At 34.2% G+C, this 19,837-nt stretch overlaps 2 protein-coding genes across 2 annotated transcripts in view; one reads left to right on the top strand and one right to left on the bottom strand.

Moving 5' to 3' along the window:
- The window catches only part of LOC126739986 (uncharacterized), a 31,534-nt gene extending 19,897 nt beyond the window's left edge, over positions 1-11,637 (top strand). The window contains exon 5 of the mRNA XM_050445833.1: positions 17-11,637. Within this exon, the coding sequence (XP_050301790.1) occupies positions 17-246 (230 nt within the window). The 3' untranslated portion in view covers positions 247-11,637. The remainder of the gene's footprint in view (positions 1-16) is intronic.
- LOC126739972 (uncharacterized) lies at positions 11,558-19,823 on the bottom strand. The gene is made up of 2 exons (XM_050445812.1): positions 18,993-19,823; positions 11,558-12,010 (listed from the first exon to the last, which is right to left on the bottom strand). The coding sequence occupies exons 1-2, from the start codon at positions 19,686-19,688 to the stop codon at positions 11,666-11,668; spliced, it is 1,041 nt and encodes a 346-aa protein (XP_050301769.1). The 5' UTR covers positions 19,689-19,823; the 3' UTR covers positions 11,558-11,665.
- Positions 19,824-19,837: the final 14 nt, after the last annotated feature.

The following is a 19,837-nucleotide window of genomic DNA, read 5'->3' as shown; positions in this document are numbered from 1 at the left end:
GGCGTATTATTTTTAGGTAAAATTCCAGAACACAGCAAAGTCCTTTTACACAGCGACGGCATAATCGAGTGTCTGGATCAGGGCAATTTCCCGCATCCGATTTCTTGTAAGAAATTCATTTCTTGTGCCAAAATGGATAACGACAAAATTTTCGGGTGGGAGTACACGTGTCCCAAGAATCTCAGTTTCGATCCGATTGGAGGAATGTGCAATTGGTCGGCCGGGTTAGGATGTAACGAGGCATAATTTTTTTATTCTTGTGAATTTGTGACCAGAGATTTTGTATCGGAAGTATTGGTATTTTGTGGGTGTATTGGTCAATTGTTAAAGGAAACGTATATCGTAGTTAATAAGTAGTCGTTCACATAACAGGGATAAAAACGTTGATAAGATTAAAAGGCGGTTACGTAGACGAGGGATTACGATTAAAATCTGATAAAATTTATAAAATGACCAGAGAAATTCACTACTAGATGTAAAAACTGGTTTACTAATACAAATTTAATACAGGTTTTTACACTTAATACTGAATTTCTCTGATCTACCGGTTTGTTCTATTTTATCAGATTTTAATTGAATCGGTGAGAATAAGAACAGTACAAGTACAAATATTACAATTTTGAGAAAACGAAAAAAACTCTCTGCTGAGTTAGTTATTTTTGTTACGAATTTCGTTTTTACATACAAGTTTTAGTGCATCATTTCATGAGACCTTTAACCCCTTCAGACCCGATTTTTAAAAAAAAAATTTTTTTGGTTGTTTCAAAGCTAGAAGGGTACAACAACGTAAAAACTGAAAAAAAAACTCATTTTTTTTTAATTTTAAAAATATTTAGTGTGCAGTAAAACGGGGTTACTTTGCACCATTTTTTTTAGTTTTATTTTATTAGTTAGGATGTAACGTCACTCGAAAGAAGATCTGAACTTTTTATTATAAATATCAATTGAGCAGGTTGTAATATAACTCTGATTATAGCTATTTGTTACGTATATTGCCTAATCAAGAGAACAACCTAGTTTTATTAGTGGTGCAAAGTATACCCCAAAAAAGTCATACTTTGCAACACTCAATATTTTATTAATATTTGGCTACTAAATGCTTGCTGGTGCATAGAAAACTCTTATTATTTTAAACTTTGCACCAATTAAATGCGAAAAAATGTTCGTGAGCCAAGTTTTGTGAATTTAAATCTACCTACCTACATATATTTATGAAACAAGCATAAAAATAAAGAAAATTGATTTAAATGAACAAACTTTATTATAACATTATAATAGTAAAAATACAACGTTTGAAACTAATCCCACCACAATTTGTCGCATTCTGGTACAATGTACAATCCTCGTTTGGACATTTTCTTGGGAGGGCTAATGGCGCCAATTACGTTGTCCCCCGAATACCGTATTTCATCACGTCTTTCTGGCCATTTCCAAAACTTTATCGATCTGGCCATAGCATTGATCATCGCTCCATCGTTTTCTATTGATGTTATCACTCCTGGATAAACATGATCTTCATAGGAAAATAAAACGTACTCACCAACAACTTTTTTAACATCATCTAATCCAGAGTTTTTGACTTTTTCGACAATATTTGTTCCAAGAGAACCTGAGACGAGTTTTTCATTAAATTCTTTTTCTTCTTCCATCTCTTGCATCTCATTTATTTTATCATCTGATGAATCCCTGCCTAGTGGAAAGTGGTCGTCCAAAACAATGTCCTCCTCTAAATCATCTACGATTTCTGGTTCAATAGCTTGGAGAGGTGTGGATGTAGTTGCTCCAGTTAGATCTGTTAAACTAATTTCAGAATGGGCAATACTGTATCCTGCTGAAACCGTTATTTTCTTCTTGCTACGTGGCTTAAACTGTGTGGCTTCCTTTCTTTTATCTTCTAAATACTGAATGAAAGTGTTTTCGATATCCGACGAACTTGATTTATTTGTAGCAGTTGTCATATTAGATTGCTTAGTTGTTGTTAACCGCTCCAAGAGGGGTGTTACACCGCAAGGGACGATACCGCATTTCCTAAATCCCGACTTTAATATCTCAGCGCTTTTCTTTTGAATTTTTTCCATTAATGATCGTAAAAGCATTGAAAAATGCTGTTTCTCAATTACATTTGATCTACTCCCTACATGAGCTTCCTTATATTGAGATAAAATGTCTCTCCAGGCTCTTTTCATGGGGGCAAATAATGCGACATCTAGCGGTTGTGTAACGTGTGTGCTGTTCGGAGGCAAACATACAAAATTAATGTCGTGTCTTCGACATAAATCGGGGACTTCATCATTAATATGAAAAGACAAATTGTCTCCTAAAACGACCTTCTTTCCCTGAATTTTTTTAAGCCTGGGCAATAGAAGGGAGAGTGCTAAACCAATTTGCAAATGTCTGTGATTCGAACCAACCAGATGCAGTATTTGCATAACGCGTACCAGGGGGACTATTCTCAGTCCAGGTGTCCCACAAATGCTTGGATTTGTACACCACATAAGGAGGTAGAAGCTCATCAGCTGCATTTCCACAAATCATAAGAAAAATGCTACTCTTTGAGGAATTACAAATTCGTTTGGGATACTTAACACCACGTTTAGTTAATATCTTTTTTTGACCGAGGTCATCGGTTAAGTTTGTCTCGTCATAATTAAAAATAGCATGCGGCTCTACATCAGTTAATGTTTGTTTTAGATTTTCTATGTATTCAGTCATTTGGTTTGCATTGAGTGCTGCTCTACTTCTTTTTATGTTCGAGGCTACCCTTGCAGTAAGGTCCTCATGACGAGTTAAAAATGATTTGACCCAATCAATACCTAAGAGAGTATTATCCCTAAAACGAGTTATTTTTTTTCCTTTGCGATTTAAATAGCTCTTGATTATTTGACGCAATTCCATTCCAATAACAGGAAAACCAGAATCACTAAGGCTATGAATGCATTGTACGAAACATCTTTCCTCTTCATAAGAGAATATTGATGGGTATCCAGGTTTTCTATGGTGTGTTCCTTTTAATTTGTAAAAAATTGTTCTCCTTGGAATGTTAAAGGATTCAGCGGCAACTCTTGTGCTCATGCCATCTTGTATTGCTGACAAACATGCCTTCAAATCTTCTTCTGAGTAGTCTGCATATCTGCGAGATCCCAGTTTCCTTTTATAACGTCTGGGTATTTTCTGAAAACCATTTACCTATGTAACTTTTAGTCTTGCGAATGAAAATAGTTTGGACGTGACAAGTAGGGGATACTTTGCACCACTTGAGCGGTGCAAAGTATACCCAATGCCACGTGATAAGTGCACATGTAAACAATGTTTTTTTTTTATTGCTATCCTTGTTTAAACCCGTTATTTTAACAACTACAAATCGCAATCGGTTATAGTATAAGCCTTTAGACGTGTACTTACCAATTTTTGTACTCTGGGACTTCATAAATAAAATTATAGAATTTCTAGGTTAATATTCGAACGGTTGCTGATAAACAACTGGCGACCAGGAAGATATTCGCGCGCGTGTTGGTGACGTACTGCGATGTTGCAATACGTCACCAACAAAAAAATACTTACTTATAAACTACAAAATTATGAGGAGGATTACAGAAAATATGATTTTACATGTTCGGTGCAAAGTAACCCCGTTTTACGGTACATTAGAGTGTACATGTGGTCCAAAACACCAAATAAAAGCGAAAAACCCTAAAAAATTACTAATAATAATATGCATACAAATAAAATTGTTTTTTTTTTTCTAGGATTTAAATTTTCTGAAACAATTTCTTCATTTCATAAGGTTTCATAACTAATTTGCATCTAGTTGCTTCTTTAGATTCATCAAACAGTGGAAGATGATCAACGTTGTCAAATTATATTTCTGTTAAAGGTCGTTTTTCCCCTTGTGCATATGGTACAGGCGTTGAAGATGAGGAAGACGGTCTCCCTCTTATTACTAACACTAATTGGTTCGCAATAATAAATCAAGATTTCAACAACATGCATTCTTCTAAAAGTTAAAAGATCAATAATGTCTTTTTTGGGAATTTTAGCCAGCTCACAATCCTTCTTATATTCAATCCAACTTGCTGCTACTGCAAATTCTATCATATGCATTATTACTCTCAAGTCCATTAATTTATTTTATCAGTATATTTTGGAAAAAAAACATTTAAACATTTTCCATTTCCGCGTCAAATTATTGTCATGAGGTCGTGACTGTTAGTGTCATGACACTAAAGTCGCGACATTGTCGTCACATGAAAACGGGCCATAAACTGCGGCCATTTTTAGTTCTCCCTTGGTGTTTCGTAGTTTAGAAGCGTTCTTTCAAAATGATAATCACAAACATAGTACCGATTATAAATTTGGTCCATGGTTTAATGAGGGAAATCCAAATATTGTAAATCTTCTGGTCATTTTTTTGTAAACCGATGCCTTTTACTGTCTCTATTTACATAGACAGCAACACAGCATTTTTTGGATGTGATTGGGCACCAAAGGTAAACATGATGATTTATTAAAAATAGAAAAATTAAATAGAGCGAACGATAGTTTTAAGCAAGTGGGAGAAAATAAAAATGTTACCTAGATTGCATATGCAATTGCATATGCCTTGTAAAATAGGAGTCCAATATATCCAGGATACAACACTTTACCGATCTTTATAGTCAAAACTTTAGTTTTCACCATACATTAGGCAAAACAAAACAAAATTTGGACTTGTACTGTTCTTATTTTCACCGATTCAATTGTAATCCCTCCTTCACGTAACCGCTTTTTATTATTATCAACGTTATTATCCCTTAATTTAACGTGAGAGAACTAGGACTTCGAGCCCTGAAGATCAAATAAATATAATTCGAAACGTTGGCGACAAACAAACAAATAGTTTTCTTTAACCAATACACTTACAAAATAGCACTTCCAATGCATAGTTTTTTATTTTTAAATACGTAATCGGTATATAGTGGGATCGAATTAAAATATTATGTAAAAGTCGTATGCATTCTGGTTAGATTTTCAGATTATTTACATAATTGATCGTTTAAGGAATATTTCTACGAGATAATTGAAGGAAACAGTTTTGGATAAGGGAAGAGCGAATAATGAACGGTTTTTGTACCTCAAAAACTTTGTGATTTATAGGCGATTTTCGCTGTAAAGGTTCAAATATAAATATTATCGATATTTATATCGGTATGACTTAGGAATTACCATCAAACGGGGTGAATCGGGACGACTATTAGATATTTATGTTATATTTTTTTATACAACTGCCGAACAAAGTTAAAATTTAGCAGAAAGTGACCGTAGTCCATACAACAGCAGAAATATGTATTCGATTATTTTTTAATTTCCATGGATTATAAAAAAAATAAATAAATATAGGCTGTCCCGATTGACCCCGTTTTGGGGCGAATCGGGACCAAAAATTTAAAAAAATTATATTTTTCATATATTTTTAAGTATAAAAACAAAAAAAAAAACTACAGTAAAATACAAAAACAGTCTTTATTTTACAGTTTTCAGTTACAAACTTAAAAAAACCACATTAAAAAAAATATTTTCAGAAATAATATAATGATGTTAGATGGCATAAGATTTTAACTCCAATTGTAAAGGAAATTTGTATCCTCCTCGTCGCAATTCGGTTGGTTTAGGTAGTTTTTTATTAATTTGTTCCGGGGTAATCATGCAAATATCTTCCACTGTTGGAAAAATAAAACAATTTTTTATTTTTCGGTTTGATCTGAGAAATTTAACTTTAAAACTTTTACCAAAGAGTCGAGAGAGAAAATTTTTCCACTTTATTTGTCTTATACTTAACCTCGACAAAATCGTCAGTGGCAATGCTATTTTCCATTGGATGCTGTACATCAAAGCACTCGTCCAGTTCCATTGCTTCAGATTCTGCTTTATCTGACTCAAGTTCGAAAATGTCGTCCTCTTGAGAGTCTTGAGGCACTGTTGCCTTGCTTGGTGACGGTTGCGGTTGCGCTTCTAAAAAATCTGTGGTAGAAATGCTTTTGCCTGGCTCGACTGTAACTTTCCTTGCTACAGTAGGCTTGCATGCATTCCTGCTTTCGTTAAGCACTTCTATCACAGATTCCGTCCAGTCATTAGGATCATCTTCTTCGAGGTTTCTTTCTGGTGGCAACCTTGTCAAAACTTGATTTCTATCGATAGGAATGATTCCCGTGCTACGAAAACCGCTTTTAATATTTTGAGTTAGAGTTGCTACTAGTTTGCCTTAGTAGGCTTGGAAAATACTCCTTCGGCAAAAAACCCTTGTATTGTTTTTTCCAACCTTCTAGAGTTGACCTCCAAGCCTTTTTCATGGGCCAAACACGGACACGTCAAGTGGCTGTGTTAAATGGGTTGAATTTGGCGGCAAAAAAGAAAACCGAATATTATTTTCTTCGCATTCAATCAATCAATCAAAAGCAATTCAATCACCCTATGCGACAAATGACTACACAAATTATCGTTAATGATAACCCTTGGTGCCGGACGCCTCTTCAAGAAAAAAGTAGAGCTATAGAAATGAACCAGTCTTCAAACAATGGCTGGTCGAACCAGCCACTTTTATTTCGTCCATACCGCGCACCTGGTGGCCCATTTGTCAACCAGGTGTCGTATAGATGCTCGCTTTTATGAGGACAACAACAAATGAGGGTAATAGATGGCCATCACCACGAAGTTAGACTAGATGGGTAATAGATGGACATCCAGAACGATGATTCGTTCTGGATGCCTTGTTTTTCTTTTTACGATGACCTTTTTCCGTCCGGGATCATCCACAACGCATGTTTCATCATAATTAATGACGGACTCAGGTTCAACGTTTTGCAAGTTGGTTTGGAGATTGTCGAAGTATTTATTTACTGTTTCCCGAGTCACGGCTGCACGAGACCGTTTGATATTCTCGCACAGTCTCTCAGTCAAAAATTCTTTATGTCGGACACAAAACAAATTCGCCCAATCAACACCGGGTATATTATTTTTAAATATCGCCACTCTTACCGCTTTTCTATCAAGATATCCCTTTACAATGTCTCGAATATTAGTTTTCTCCATTGGGTATGCCCACTCTCCCGCCAGTACTATTAAATGGACCAGCCTGGATTCCTCAGCTCCTGTCAAAATTGTTTGACCACCTTGTTTCTTTGGCTTCTGCTTCGCATGACGCTGTAATGTCGATTTTGGGATGTTATATAACGCCTTTGCGTCTCGAAGAGTTATCTGGCCTCTTTTGAACTGCCTCAAAGCCTTTTCTAGTTGTTATTGACTATAATTCTGATAGACCTTAGTCCCAGCCTTTTTTTGTATTTCCGGCTCATTGTCCCGAATCACCCCTGAAAGCGAGTTTTTATGTTTAAAAATTAATAATAAAAAAACTAGGCAAAATAATTTAACAAAAGTCCACTCAACATCTAGAAAATACCCACAGGTATACTATATTAACAATTCAATGCTCAAATCTCCCAATAAATACCTTTTCCAAACAAAGTTAGCAGCAGATTAGAAAACCTTAAATTTCGCTCTAATATGTGGACACCTGTTCGCACTGGAATGTTCCAAATAACTAACGGCCACGCGTGAAGGTCAAACAGCTGTTGTATCTACAACAGGTTTTTCATATTACGCATCCTAAAAACATTTTCTGCATGCATGAAAATCACGTGTTTGTCAAAAAATGTCAAACTGTCCCGATTGACCCCCTGGTCCCGATTCACCCCGTTTGACGGTATTTAAAATATTTGCAAACATTTTTTGCTTCTGAATAATAGTAATATTCTTAAAATGATTTTAATCAAACAAAGGCCATTTCTTCCCCAGCAGTTTCATATACGCACGATTCTTGTACCACAAATTACCTAAACCAGATGCGAATGTAAGCCTGGCGGCATGATCTGCGTTCCCCGCTAGTTTCGTCTGCTCAACGTCGGATCGAATAGTATGGAAGCACAATTATTTTAGTTTCACGCTTGCTTCGGTACCCGTGACGCTGAGAAGTGGCATAGTGCGAGCGCAAATATTTTTTTTAACTATGACGAGTTATAAGTGCCTAAGTAGATGCTGTTCTTCTGTGAACACAGAAGTAACCTTTTTTGGTCTTCCAAGTGATCCTTTTTCAACAAATTTCTTAAAATATGGCGCGCAGCTCTCATAAAACTATAACATTTTGTTTATAGTAGAAGCTTTTGGTTTGCTGTTTATCAATTGCACTAAAAGTATAATAGAAATACTAATATAAAAAAAATAGTTAGTACAATGCAAAAAATAAAAACTCTTTAGAGTTACAGGTCGCTAACATATATATATAATAAAAGCAAACAATAAGTCACATTTCTCTTCAGCAAAATGTCAAGTATTTGTTTTTATTCTGTTTGCTCCTCGGTTTACCCTGCCTTATCAAGTCTTGTAATATTTATTTTATTTTTTCACTTTCACACAAATAAAAAATTGTTTTTAAAAGGATATTTTTTTAAAATGTGTTTTGGAAAATAAATATTTTTAAACCTTTTTTAATAATATTTATTTTTTTCTTTGTTATTATCTAGATGTGAATAACCTTAAATCAAATAGAGATATGATTGACCAAACGACCAATTATAAATTTGTTCAAAGTGATTTTCCAAAGGCATATGTACATACGTACAGGCATACGTACACAGGTATTAGCATAGGCATTATCTAAATATTTATAAAAATAGTATTAGAGTTAATAATTTTTTAGATGTGACAGGCACTAAAGATACGCCCTTCAATTACATTACAAGCATAAAATCACCAAGCATAGGAACACAAACTTCATCTGCATTGACTGCCAATAGCCCAAGAAAGGTGAAGATGCGATACCAAGTCAGAGGTTTAAAAAGGAATATATTAAAACAAAAAAAGCAATTTGAGCAGGCTAAAGCGATTAAACCGAAACTCGATAGTTTTATTAAATTATGTGACCGCTTTTTAAATAAAACTTTATCTGAAATAATAAAAGATCAAGCTAAATGACATCATAAAGTTATAAACAGTTTGCTTTAGTTTTGTATTTCTTAGGGCCAAAAGCATATAGATTTCTCGCAAAAATATTAAATTTACCTACTAAACGTACTCTGGAAAAAATGACACAAAGTATTGTTTCCAAACCAGGACTAAACGAACAAACATTCAATTCTCTTGCTAGTAAAGTTAAAACTATGTCTTAACTTAATAAGTATTGTACCATATGTATTGATGAAACATCTTTAATGTCCTATCTTTATTTTAATTTAGCAAAAGATGAAATTGTAGGCTGGGAGGATATTGGAAAAAATGACAATAATAATATCATAGCACAAAATGTTGCTGCTATTATGGTTCGCGGACTTTTTCATAACTGGAAGCAACCACTGGCTTATTTTTTTGTAAACTCCCAACTTAAAGCTTCAGATATTTTAAAAATATTAACTGAATGCGTTAAAAAATTATCAGATGCTGGTTTATTTATCCAAGGCTTAATTACTGATATGGGCTCTAATTTTATACAGCTTTCTAGAATGCTAAAGGTTAACGAAGAAAATCCTGAATTTTAATTGGGCGATTTGAAATTAGTTTACATTTTTGACCCTCCACATTTATTAAAGGCTACTAAAAATAATTTAGCCGAAAATAATTTTCATTTTGACAACAAAATAATGTCTTGAAAGTTTGTCGAACAATTTTATGAAAAAGATAGCCAGCAAGTGTATAGGTGTGCTCCGAAACTTACTAAATCCCACATATATCCTAATAACTTTGAAAAGATGAAGGTAAAACTGTCCACTCAAGTTTTAAGTCATAGTGTTGCGAGTGGAATAAATACATATATGACTTTAGGAGCACTTCCTGTAGATGCTTTACCTACAATTGAAATTATAGATAAATTTAATACTTTGTTTGATTTGTTTAATTCTACAGATACGTCTCACCCGAATAAATTTAAAAATGCATATCAGGATCTTGATTATCAAGTTGAGTTTTTAAATCACATGTGGCTATTTTTGAAAAACCTTGAAATATGCAATAATAAGGGAAAAAATTTGACAAAAAAATGTAAATTTCGTTCGTGTTGGATGATAGCTATCTATGGATTGAAAGTTTTATGGCAGCGCCTTTCTAATTGCGGACTTAGCTACCTAAAAACCAGAAAAATAAATCAAGACTGTCTTGAAAATTATTTCGGAAATGTAAGGCAACAAGGAGGAAATTGCGTATATTCAACCCCAATTCAATTTCAAAGAGCCCATAAAAAAATATTTTGTCAGAATTTTTTACACTCTGAATGTATGAATTGTGAGGACGATTTAGGCGTGCTTCTAGCTGAGCTAAAAAACGTTTCAGATAAAAATTTAAGAGGAGTGATGCTTACGCAGTCATCTCAAATATATAAGGCAATAACTGTTTCTGATTGTGATTATAGAGAACACAGTTTAACCACACAAAATGCTTTTAAATATATCTGTGGTTACTTAATTAAAAAAGCTTTAAATATTCATAATTGTCCCATTTGTGTCAGTTTTTCAGAAGAATCCGGCAACCTTCATGCTTCAAATTTATTAACTAAACTAAAGGCATATAGCAACACCGAAACTAATATTTTTGGTAGTTTAAAAACACCTAGCGAGAAATTTGTACGTTTTATTTATGAATTAGAAAAAAATTTATTTCAATGTTTGATCAAATATCTACTAAACGTGGCATTTCTCATAAATATTTAAATGTTATGAGTTTAATAAAATTTAATAATCCCTGGAATAATTTCCCTCGATTATATATTGTAAAGTTATTTATAAGACTATACTAACAGAGATTTGAAATCTTTAAAAAAATCGGAAAAAACTAATAAAAAAATTCGAATTCTTAACCATTTATAATAAAATAAATATTTATTAATAGATAGTTTTTTTTTAAACTGAACAACTGGTGCAAAAAAAAATGCGTGTTAAAAAATCTATGACCAATGGTGGAAATCATCCGCTACCGGTAAAGGCCTCGCTTTGGCTGGAGCCGCGCCTTTGTACGCCGCTTGGATTACGAACTTGAAAGGTGCCGACGCAAGCTTTCGCATCTGGTTTAGGTAATCTGTGCTTGTACCTTAAAATCTCGCGTAATTTTATCCACCAAGGTGCAAGAGTGCAAATTTCAAGTTGCATGTGCTATCAGGTGCTATAACCTAAGATATTGCTTCGATATCTTACCAGTGCTTTGTAAGGGCTTAAATTCTGATCCCTGACTTGATATGTCCACAGATCTCTCCCTGTTTTCCTTTTTTTACTGTCCAATAATATTCCGGGAATATTTCAAGAACATTTTCATTATGTTACAAGGGTACCATAAATATGATCTCACTGTATGCTTCGTCTTGTATAAAAATTTTAACGGAAAACCTGGTACAATTAAGTAGGACTTTTTATTTATCTTATTTAACGAATAGTTTATGTGATAAAAATCTTATTTAGAGTATACGATAGCTGGTGCCAAAGTACCAAAATGTGTGCATTATTTATATTTATAAGGTGTATATAAATTTAAAAAAAAAACATCTTAATTGATTATTATCGATATATTATATAAAATTTTATAGGTTATTTTTAACAATAATTATAATATAATGTTTATTTATTGAAATTCAGAGTTTCAATTGACAGAAAACAAATTAAAAATATTTTAAAATGTGATTAACCAAATCGATGAGGGCGGAACAACACTTGCCTTCCTCGAAAAATCGAATTAAAGTCTCCAGTACCTCCTTGTATTTAAGTGAAGCCTCGTTGGACACGGCGTATTCGCGTATAACCGCGTCTCCGAATGCCCGTTTCATGATAAGCAACAAATATAGAATTGTCGTATTATTGTCTCGAATGCATTCGGCAAACTTCGGATTAATTTTGCAAAAAGACAACGTACATTCGAACTTTTTTATGATTTCCCGGATCAGGTGCTCGAAGAACGGATCGAAACTGGAAAGGGCCACTAGGATCTTCTGGATCAGATTAAACAACTGAAAATTAAAGACGAAAATTAGTCGGTTCCTTCGCAAATAAATTGATTTGCAAGAAGGGAAAATAAAACAGTTATTTTTCCGGACTTCAAGAAAACCGTTTAATGAATTGAAATAAAGCTTAGAAAATTTCAACACTTAAATCTATACCGTACTCAAATTACAAATTACAAAAATCACGTTCACGTTAAAGGTTAAAAAACTGACCGAATACAGTTGCTATCCCGGCGAACTCTTATTTTACTCTAATCTTAATTATTCCTGGCGGCGATCGACGTACAACCGTAACCCAAAGCTAAACAAAAAATATAAACATAAACGCCGCTATAACAGGGCGACGATTGTATTACTGATAAGCACTAAAGACACAACAATATCAAATATCAAAAGGAGTTAAACTTAATAGTTGATATATATAATGCTGCGTTGTCCCATATTTTAAGCAATAATACATACATAATTACGGGAATTCCTAACATTCTCCCACCTGAGACACGAAATTAAACATAAATAAGTATCAACATATCTCAAACATTAACTAGAACTAGACCTAAACAGTAACAACTCTAAAACAGAGAAAAACAAACCACCGTTTGTTTGTTTTTCTCTGTTTTAGCGGTTTGTTTTTTTTCCAATTTTTTTTTTTTGGTTTTTTTTTTTTTTTTTTTTTTGTTTGTTTTCACCGGTGGTTTGTTTTTCTCTGTCTAAAAGCCTAACTCTAAAACACCATTAAAACTAGACCCGATTACAAAAACCTCTTTATGGCGCGTCCACATTATGCCGAAAGAGGCCGATCGGCCTGTGCCGCTCAGCACGTTCAGTTCGACATAATCGAGTCGGCAATGCGTCTATATTGCTTTGTAGTGTGGACGTTCCGATCGGTGCCGGCTGCCGAATCATCATTAGTGCACTGCGTTTGGAACGTAGTAGTGTCGCTTTCCCATCTGCGTATGTTAAAAGTGTTTTAAAATCATTAGTGATGACGAAGACGTTGTTTTAGCTGCTGCTGCAGCAATCATAATTGGAGTAGTCGCTAGTGAACGTCGTTGCTTTCGCCCTCAGAGATTTTGGATTCGCCCCAGTATCCTCAATACTCTCGGATACTCTCGGATACTCTCGGATATATATTACATATAAGCTTTTACAAAGTATGTGTAATAAAATCCAATAATTATAATCTATCTCAGTACATTTTAAGGTGCACCTAGGTAACCAAATACCTGTATGTGCAAAAAATCAAAAACAATTTTATAAAAATAAATATTTAAACAAAATATGTCCCATCCACTAACTATTGCAAAGTTTCCAATTAACACCCAATAAATAATTAAACATTAGAAAACAAAAATCTTTCACGATCACGTATGAATACCTAAAGCTATGAAATATAAAAATTAATTAACAGTAAGTAGTTTTTTAAATACATGTAAATGATCATAAATGTAATCCCCAGATATTTTACAAAATTTTTTGACAACTTTTGTATGTCTAATATATGGTGGTAATAAGTTGTACAGTTTGGGTGCGTGGTAAAAAATTGATTTTAATTTCATAGTAGTGGCAACAGTTAGAATTGATAAGTGTCTATTTACATTTAATCTAGTCTGATACTGATGATTAACAAAGTTCTTAAATTTATTCGACTTGTGAATATATATACAGAGCGACCAACAGTATAATGTGCGTACATCAAAAATATTTCTGGAATAAAGTAATGCAGTAGAAAATCTTTTGTTTTTTTTTGAAAATAACTTTTAAAATGTAGTTTTGGGTAACATTTAAAGAAGTCAATGTGTTTTGGTATATCCCACCCAAAAGAATTAGACCATACCTTAGTAGTGATTCCACAATTGCTTTATAAATCGAAATCAAAAGTTGTTTAATTAATATTTCCCTGAGCACATAAAACTTGTATATTAGTTTTCGAATATTTTTTGATAGTCTAAGGATGTGGTGGTCCCACTTTAAGTGTTTGTCAATATAGATTCCAAGATATTTTGTAGAGTGAACTTCATGAAGTTTATCCATAAGACTATCTATGTAAATACTATTAAATGATGGACGGTTTGCAGCTGTGAGGGAAAATGCTATATAAATAGTTTTAGTGATATTTAATGATAATTTAAATTAGTCTAGCCAGTGTTTTATTTTCTTTATACCGTTTATAGCATGTTCCTTCACCAAATCCCATGTTTCCCCATAGAAAGTTACTGCTGTGTCGTCAGCATAAGAGATAATACTACCGTTTTGTATTGACATATTGGTTAAGGAATTTACATATGCTACAAATAAAATTGGACCCAGAACAGTCCCCTGAGGGATGCCCATTTTAATTTGAAGGGGTTCACTTATAGTATTTTCAACTTTGACGGATTGCTCTCGATCCATCAAATAATCAGCAAAAACGTCTAACACGGTTCCCCTTATCCCATAGGATTCTAGGACTTGGAGCAATTTGTTATGAGGGACCGTGTCAAATGCCTTGGCTAGGTCTAGGAAGACCGTAAGACACTTTCTGCCACCATCCAAATGGTCTGTTATTTGCTCACAAAGCACACAAACTGCATCGGTTGTGCTGAGGCCACTCTGGAAACCAAATTGGTTCTTAGAAATTATATTGTTTTGATTAAAAAATTCCACCAGGCGGTCCTTAAGGCATTTCTCAAAGACTTTAGAAAAAATGTTCATTATACTTATGGGTCTATAATTATTTATATTTGATTTATCACCTGCCTTGTGAATAGGTTTTACTATGGCTTGTTTAAATTTTTTTGGGACCTTTGCAGTTTGAAAAATTAAATTTATAATGTGTGCGAGAGGGGAAGAAATATAGATATGAATATGTTTTATAATATCGGTTGTAATACCATCAATTCCGGGTGCAGAGGAATTTTTTAAAGAAGCAATTTGTTTGATAATTTCATTCTTATTAGTAGGTCTTAGAAACATTGAAGCCTGTGTGGATGGTTTTATTTGCAGGGAATCTGGAGGATTTTTAATTTTATTATACATTTTGTAACCGATATCAACAAAATATTTGTTGCAAAAATTTGCAATGGTAGAAAGAAGTATAGAGCTAGTGAATTTATGAAAGATTTACTACTTGATGAGGTAGATGAATTAAATTTTGAGTACAGAAACGACGTGGGGTTCAGCAACTTTTTCAGAATGAAAATTTCTGATTTTGAGGTTTTATTGAATATGATTGGACCAAAAATCTTTAAAAAAAAACTACATCCTTCAGGGAAGCTATTCCTGCAAGTGAACGCCTTGCAACCACACTGTGTTTCATTGCGACTGGAGATTCGTACCATTCATTGATGTACACTATGAAGATATCCAAGCAACCTATTTCTCGTTTCGTGCCAGAAGTTTGTGACGCCCTTGTCGAAGTTCTTCAAAATTACGTCAAGGTAAGAAAAGTAAAAAAATAGAATAAAAAACTTTTGATTTATTTATGACACTGGAGAAAAAGGCATCAAAATAAGACTACATTATGTATTATTAAACAAAACTGTCCGGCATCAGACCTTTAAATCTAAAAACAATGTGGTTAGAGATTTCTTCTTTTAAAATTGTCTTAAGAAACCATACGTGTTAGTAGAAAAAGAGTACTGAAAAATAGTTTTACAAATTCAAAAAGAAAAGTAAATAATTCAAAATTAGAAAAAGAAAAATGATGTTTGAAAAGATAATCCAAAATGGTAGAGATCTTCGTGTGCCAGAAAGAAGCGTTAAGTGTGTAGAGTCATCCTCATGGCTGGATCGTTCTTGAGAGTGCTGCTGAGAGTAGTTGTCCATAAAGCCATCAGAGAAAACAGATCCAGGTGACGGCGCTTGAGAACATGCAGGCGACGGCGACTGGGAATATGCAGATGATGGCGACTGGGAACATGCAGGTGATTCCATCGTTGTATGAGTCTGATTGAGCACCATGCTATAAGTGGTACGTCATGGGGAAAAATGACTTGGAATGTTTGAGGTAGAAAGTGCCATGTTACTGTATGCAGCCCTAGTTGGTGCACTGTATTGTTCATACATCCCTATTTCTGCGTCAAACAGTATGGCATTTTGCACCAAAAATCTGGTTCGCGGTGTAGCAAGTCTGCGTATCTTCATCACTACCTGTTCACCAAACAATGAATATTCATCTTTGTTGTCCACTCTTTTTGACTGAATGGATCTCATGAGATTCACCGCTTCATCAAAGATAGGTGCCTTAGCAGAATTACTTAATGAAAGTTTTGCGGATTTGCTTTTGGGGGTTTTTGGAGATGTAAAAACTTTGGGTTTGAGTATTTTTGTAGGAGTCTCCGCTGCTGCCTGTTTCTCTTGGGAAGTTGATGGTTGAGTTGAAACTTGGCCTTGAACTTCTCCTCCATTTCCAGTGTCTTCCTCTTGTAAATCTTTTTTTTTAAAAGTCCATAGTTTTGAAGAAAAAAATTCGTGAAAAAAAAATTTTTTTTTTGTTTCGGCTGTTTAAATTGATATCACAGAGTTATTTTAGGTTGACCTACTAACGGACAAACTTAAATTTTCAAATCGACAAATTTAAAAAATAAAAATATGAACTTACCTCAACATTATCTACTGTTTTTCGTGGTTTATTCTTGTCGGTTAAGAACAACATAGCTTGCGTACCAAGCTATGTTGTTTTTGCTTACCATTGAACCATGAACCATTTGCTTACGTACGCTTCGTCAGTAACACTTTATTTTTTGCTTTCGAGTTCTTTACACACTAGTTTTTTTGCTTTCGAGTTCTTTCTTTCTTTCCCTCGAAAAATGGCTTTATAAATTTTTGATTTTTCGCTCAACCTCTTGCTTCTCTATACCAAATGAAACAGCAATTTCCGTGAGAGCGTCATATCTTCGGTTTTTATTTTTGTAATCGGAATTTTAACTGTTCCATAATGAAGAACGAACACGATACATATCAATAAAGGCCAACGTTTCTTCGTCAGTCCACGTCATAATTCTGAACTAAAAGCAAAAACTCCAAACTCAATGCAAAAAATAACGCACTGTCACCAACTCTAAACATTTAAAAAACAAATAAAATAAATTTGCACGCATGCGACTTTCCTTCGACTGAGACTAAAGCCGCCCGGCATGTACACACTTGTGGATTTTGATTTCATTCGGTTCGGTTTTCTTTGAAGGAGACCGACTTTAGTCGAGTTGAATTCGGCATGATTCGGGCCGGCTTTCGGCAAGTCGGCAAGGCCGACCGGTACGTCTACACTAATTCGGTTTTGTCGATCGGCATAAGCCGAATGATGCCGATTGGCATAGTGTGGACGCGCCTTTAGGCACAGTTGACGGTACCAGTCCACTGTGCGTCACAACACTTTGACTCACTTTTTCGGGTGCTCTGCTTTTTAACACTCCCGCACTTTGGTCACATGTGTAAAACATATTTTATTTTTATCATTTTATTATATTATATTTTTTTTATTTTATATTTTAATATATGTATTCTCATTTAAAACAAAACTCTTTTAATGATCTATAATAATTCTATCTCAATTTAATTAATTCCATAATCACTTAATAACTGGATATATTTAAAATAACGTATATTGCTAAAGATTTCTAATATTCATTGAGTCAAGAGGACACCCAAAAATATTAATTGGCGAGACAGTCAGAAAGCAACGTTTGAGAGAAATGTGTGTATGTTGGTGTGTTGTGTGGAAAAAGAGTTGTGTTTACTGGTTAAATCAGGCTGCTAAATTTAATAGTGGTGAATATGTGAGAAATAGTTGATCTTGAGTAGATATGTGGCCATTGTGAGAAGTTTGTACAGATCTGTTTTTATTTTGCGCATCTTGAAGATGCCCGCACAAGTAGGTGTGAAAGCCTCTGTTCAATTAGGAACGAATGCGCAATTCCTCGAGTGCTGTCTGGTAAGACTGGGGGTCTTACCTGGGGCTCGATTGACACGAATAAACAGAAGGTTATAGTAGAAATATATCCTTTGTCTAATTCGTTGAGATGCTTACTGTTTAGCGGCAGTGGAGCATCTGGGGAAGCCCTTACTATTCTAGGTGACACTAGCTAGTCGTCAAATAAAGGAAGATAACATGTTTGACATATGTATATATTGAAATGTGACATTGTGTAAATTGATGTTGACTGAGATGATCCAAGGGAACGGAAGTTCCCCGGTGAGTATATTTTATTATTGCCAAAAGTTGACAGAACAGTAAATATTTTTTTTTTATTATTTTTATGTGATGTTCGGGTTTATGTCAAACAATATGAGAATGATGACTGTTGAGTGAATTTGCATTGTAGAGACCCATTGGCTAAGAACAACTATGACAGGTAATAAACCACATTTTAAAGCGTATTTTACATTTCATTGTTTTTATAGTCTTCTGTATCCACTTTCCATAAACATGGGTATTTTCTCACACTTTCAATTAATTGTTCCATTATAAGCACAGTTTTCTAAACTCCAAACAAATAAAACAAATAATGGATAACAAGTGTAGACTAGTCGGCACTCGGCAGCAGCGAATTGCGGCCTCTGCGGGCGACGGGACGCAAGGGGATAGTCAGATATGACCAGATATATTATGAAAATATCGCTCGGCAAGCATATTCGTACAGAGATATAATATATCGCCTGGATATAGATATTTATTATAGCGTCAATGAGCGGCGGTGTGTGCTTACTAATCATAAGCGATATTTTTGTAATATATGAGCTATAATATATCTTATATTATCGCACACCGTGTGCAGCCGGCTTAATCTTTAATATATTTTTTGTTGACAACACTGCAAATGTTCAGAGTGACCAACATCAAAAAACTATAAAAATGGCGGCCACCAGGCAGCTGTCATTTTTGGCCATATGCATTAGCAGTCCAGGTATAGGTATTTATTAAATTCGTGGGATTATTATATTAATGACTATTAGTTAAAAGAAAATGATAATCCGACAGTTATCTTTAATTATAGGTTTGACTTACAGTTAGATATTTGGGATTTTTCTTAGGTTCGCCGTCCGCTTCAGTAATAATTTTCAACAAATCACTGATCCAGTAAAAGACGATATTCTTGAAAGCGCCGGTTTGCAACAATATTGGACTGGAGACGAATATAAAAATGCTTTCGCTCAAATTCTCCCAGGCCTTATTGAGATACTTAAAATTAGCTCCGTCTTCTTGGATAGCGCAGATGTAATAGTGTAGGGAAGTGCACAAAATTTTCAACACGCACCCGTTTAAATCCATTATCGGATTCTCGTTACTGTTCTGAAGACCTTGCAGGACGTTCTGCAAGAACACTTCGGGATCAATGGTATATATTTTAGCACTGTAGTTCACTTCCGCCAAAGTCTTTGACATCATGCTTAGAAAATTTATCGAGTTTTCAAACATTTCTTGTGCCTTTATTTGGTTTTGTCGTTTTCTTAACACTTCAATGTCTTCTGAGGTATCAAATACCAGTTTTGCCCTATTTTCTTTATTCGAATCCATTGTAATATTAAAATGAAAATAATTTTTCTTCAGTTCAGGTCTTATCGGGTTTTCCGTACAACAAAATGGCCGCCGGGCCTGGTGTCTCTTGTATTCATTTGTTTTTTTTTGTTTGCCATGGAGCACTTGACTTGCCTGAATCATGAAAATTAAATTAAATGTAACCCCATTAATTAACTGCTCCATAGTTTTTTTTTTATTATTTTTCACCTGTATATATCACAAATGACTGGTTTCTACAGTAACGGTTTAGTTATAAAAACTAACCATTGTTTAAACATGTTAATATTGGAACGTTTGGCAACATCGGCAATAAAATTATACCTTCACTTCAC

This window comes from Anthonomus grandis, chromosome 1 (assembly GCF_022605725.1).
Source record: "Anthonomus grandis grandis chromosome 1, icAntGran1.3, whole genome shotgun sequence".
Taxonomy (NCBI): domain Eukaryota; kingdom Metazoa; phylum Arthropoda; class Insecta; order Coleoptera; family Curculionidae; genus Anthonomus; species Anthonomus grandis.
Note: the sequence above shows the minus strand (reverse complement) of the source record. Positions and strands in the feature narration are given on the sequence as shown.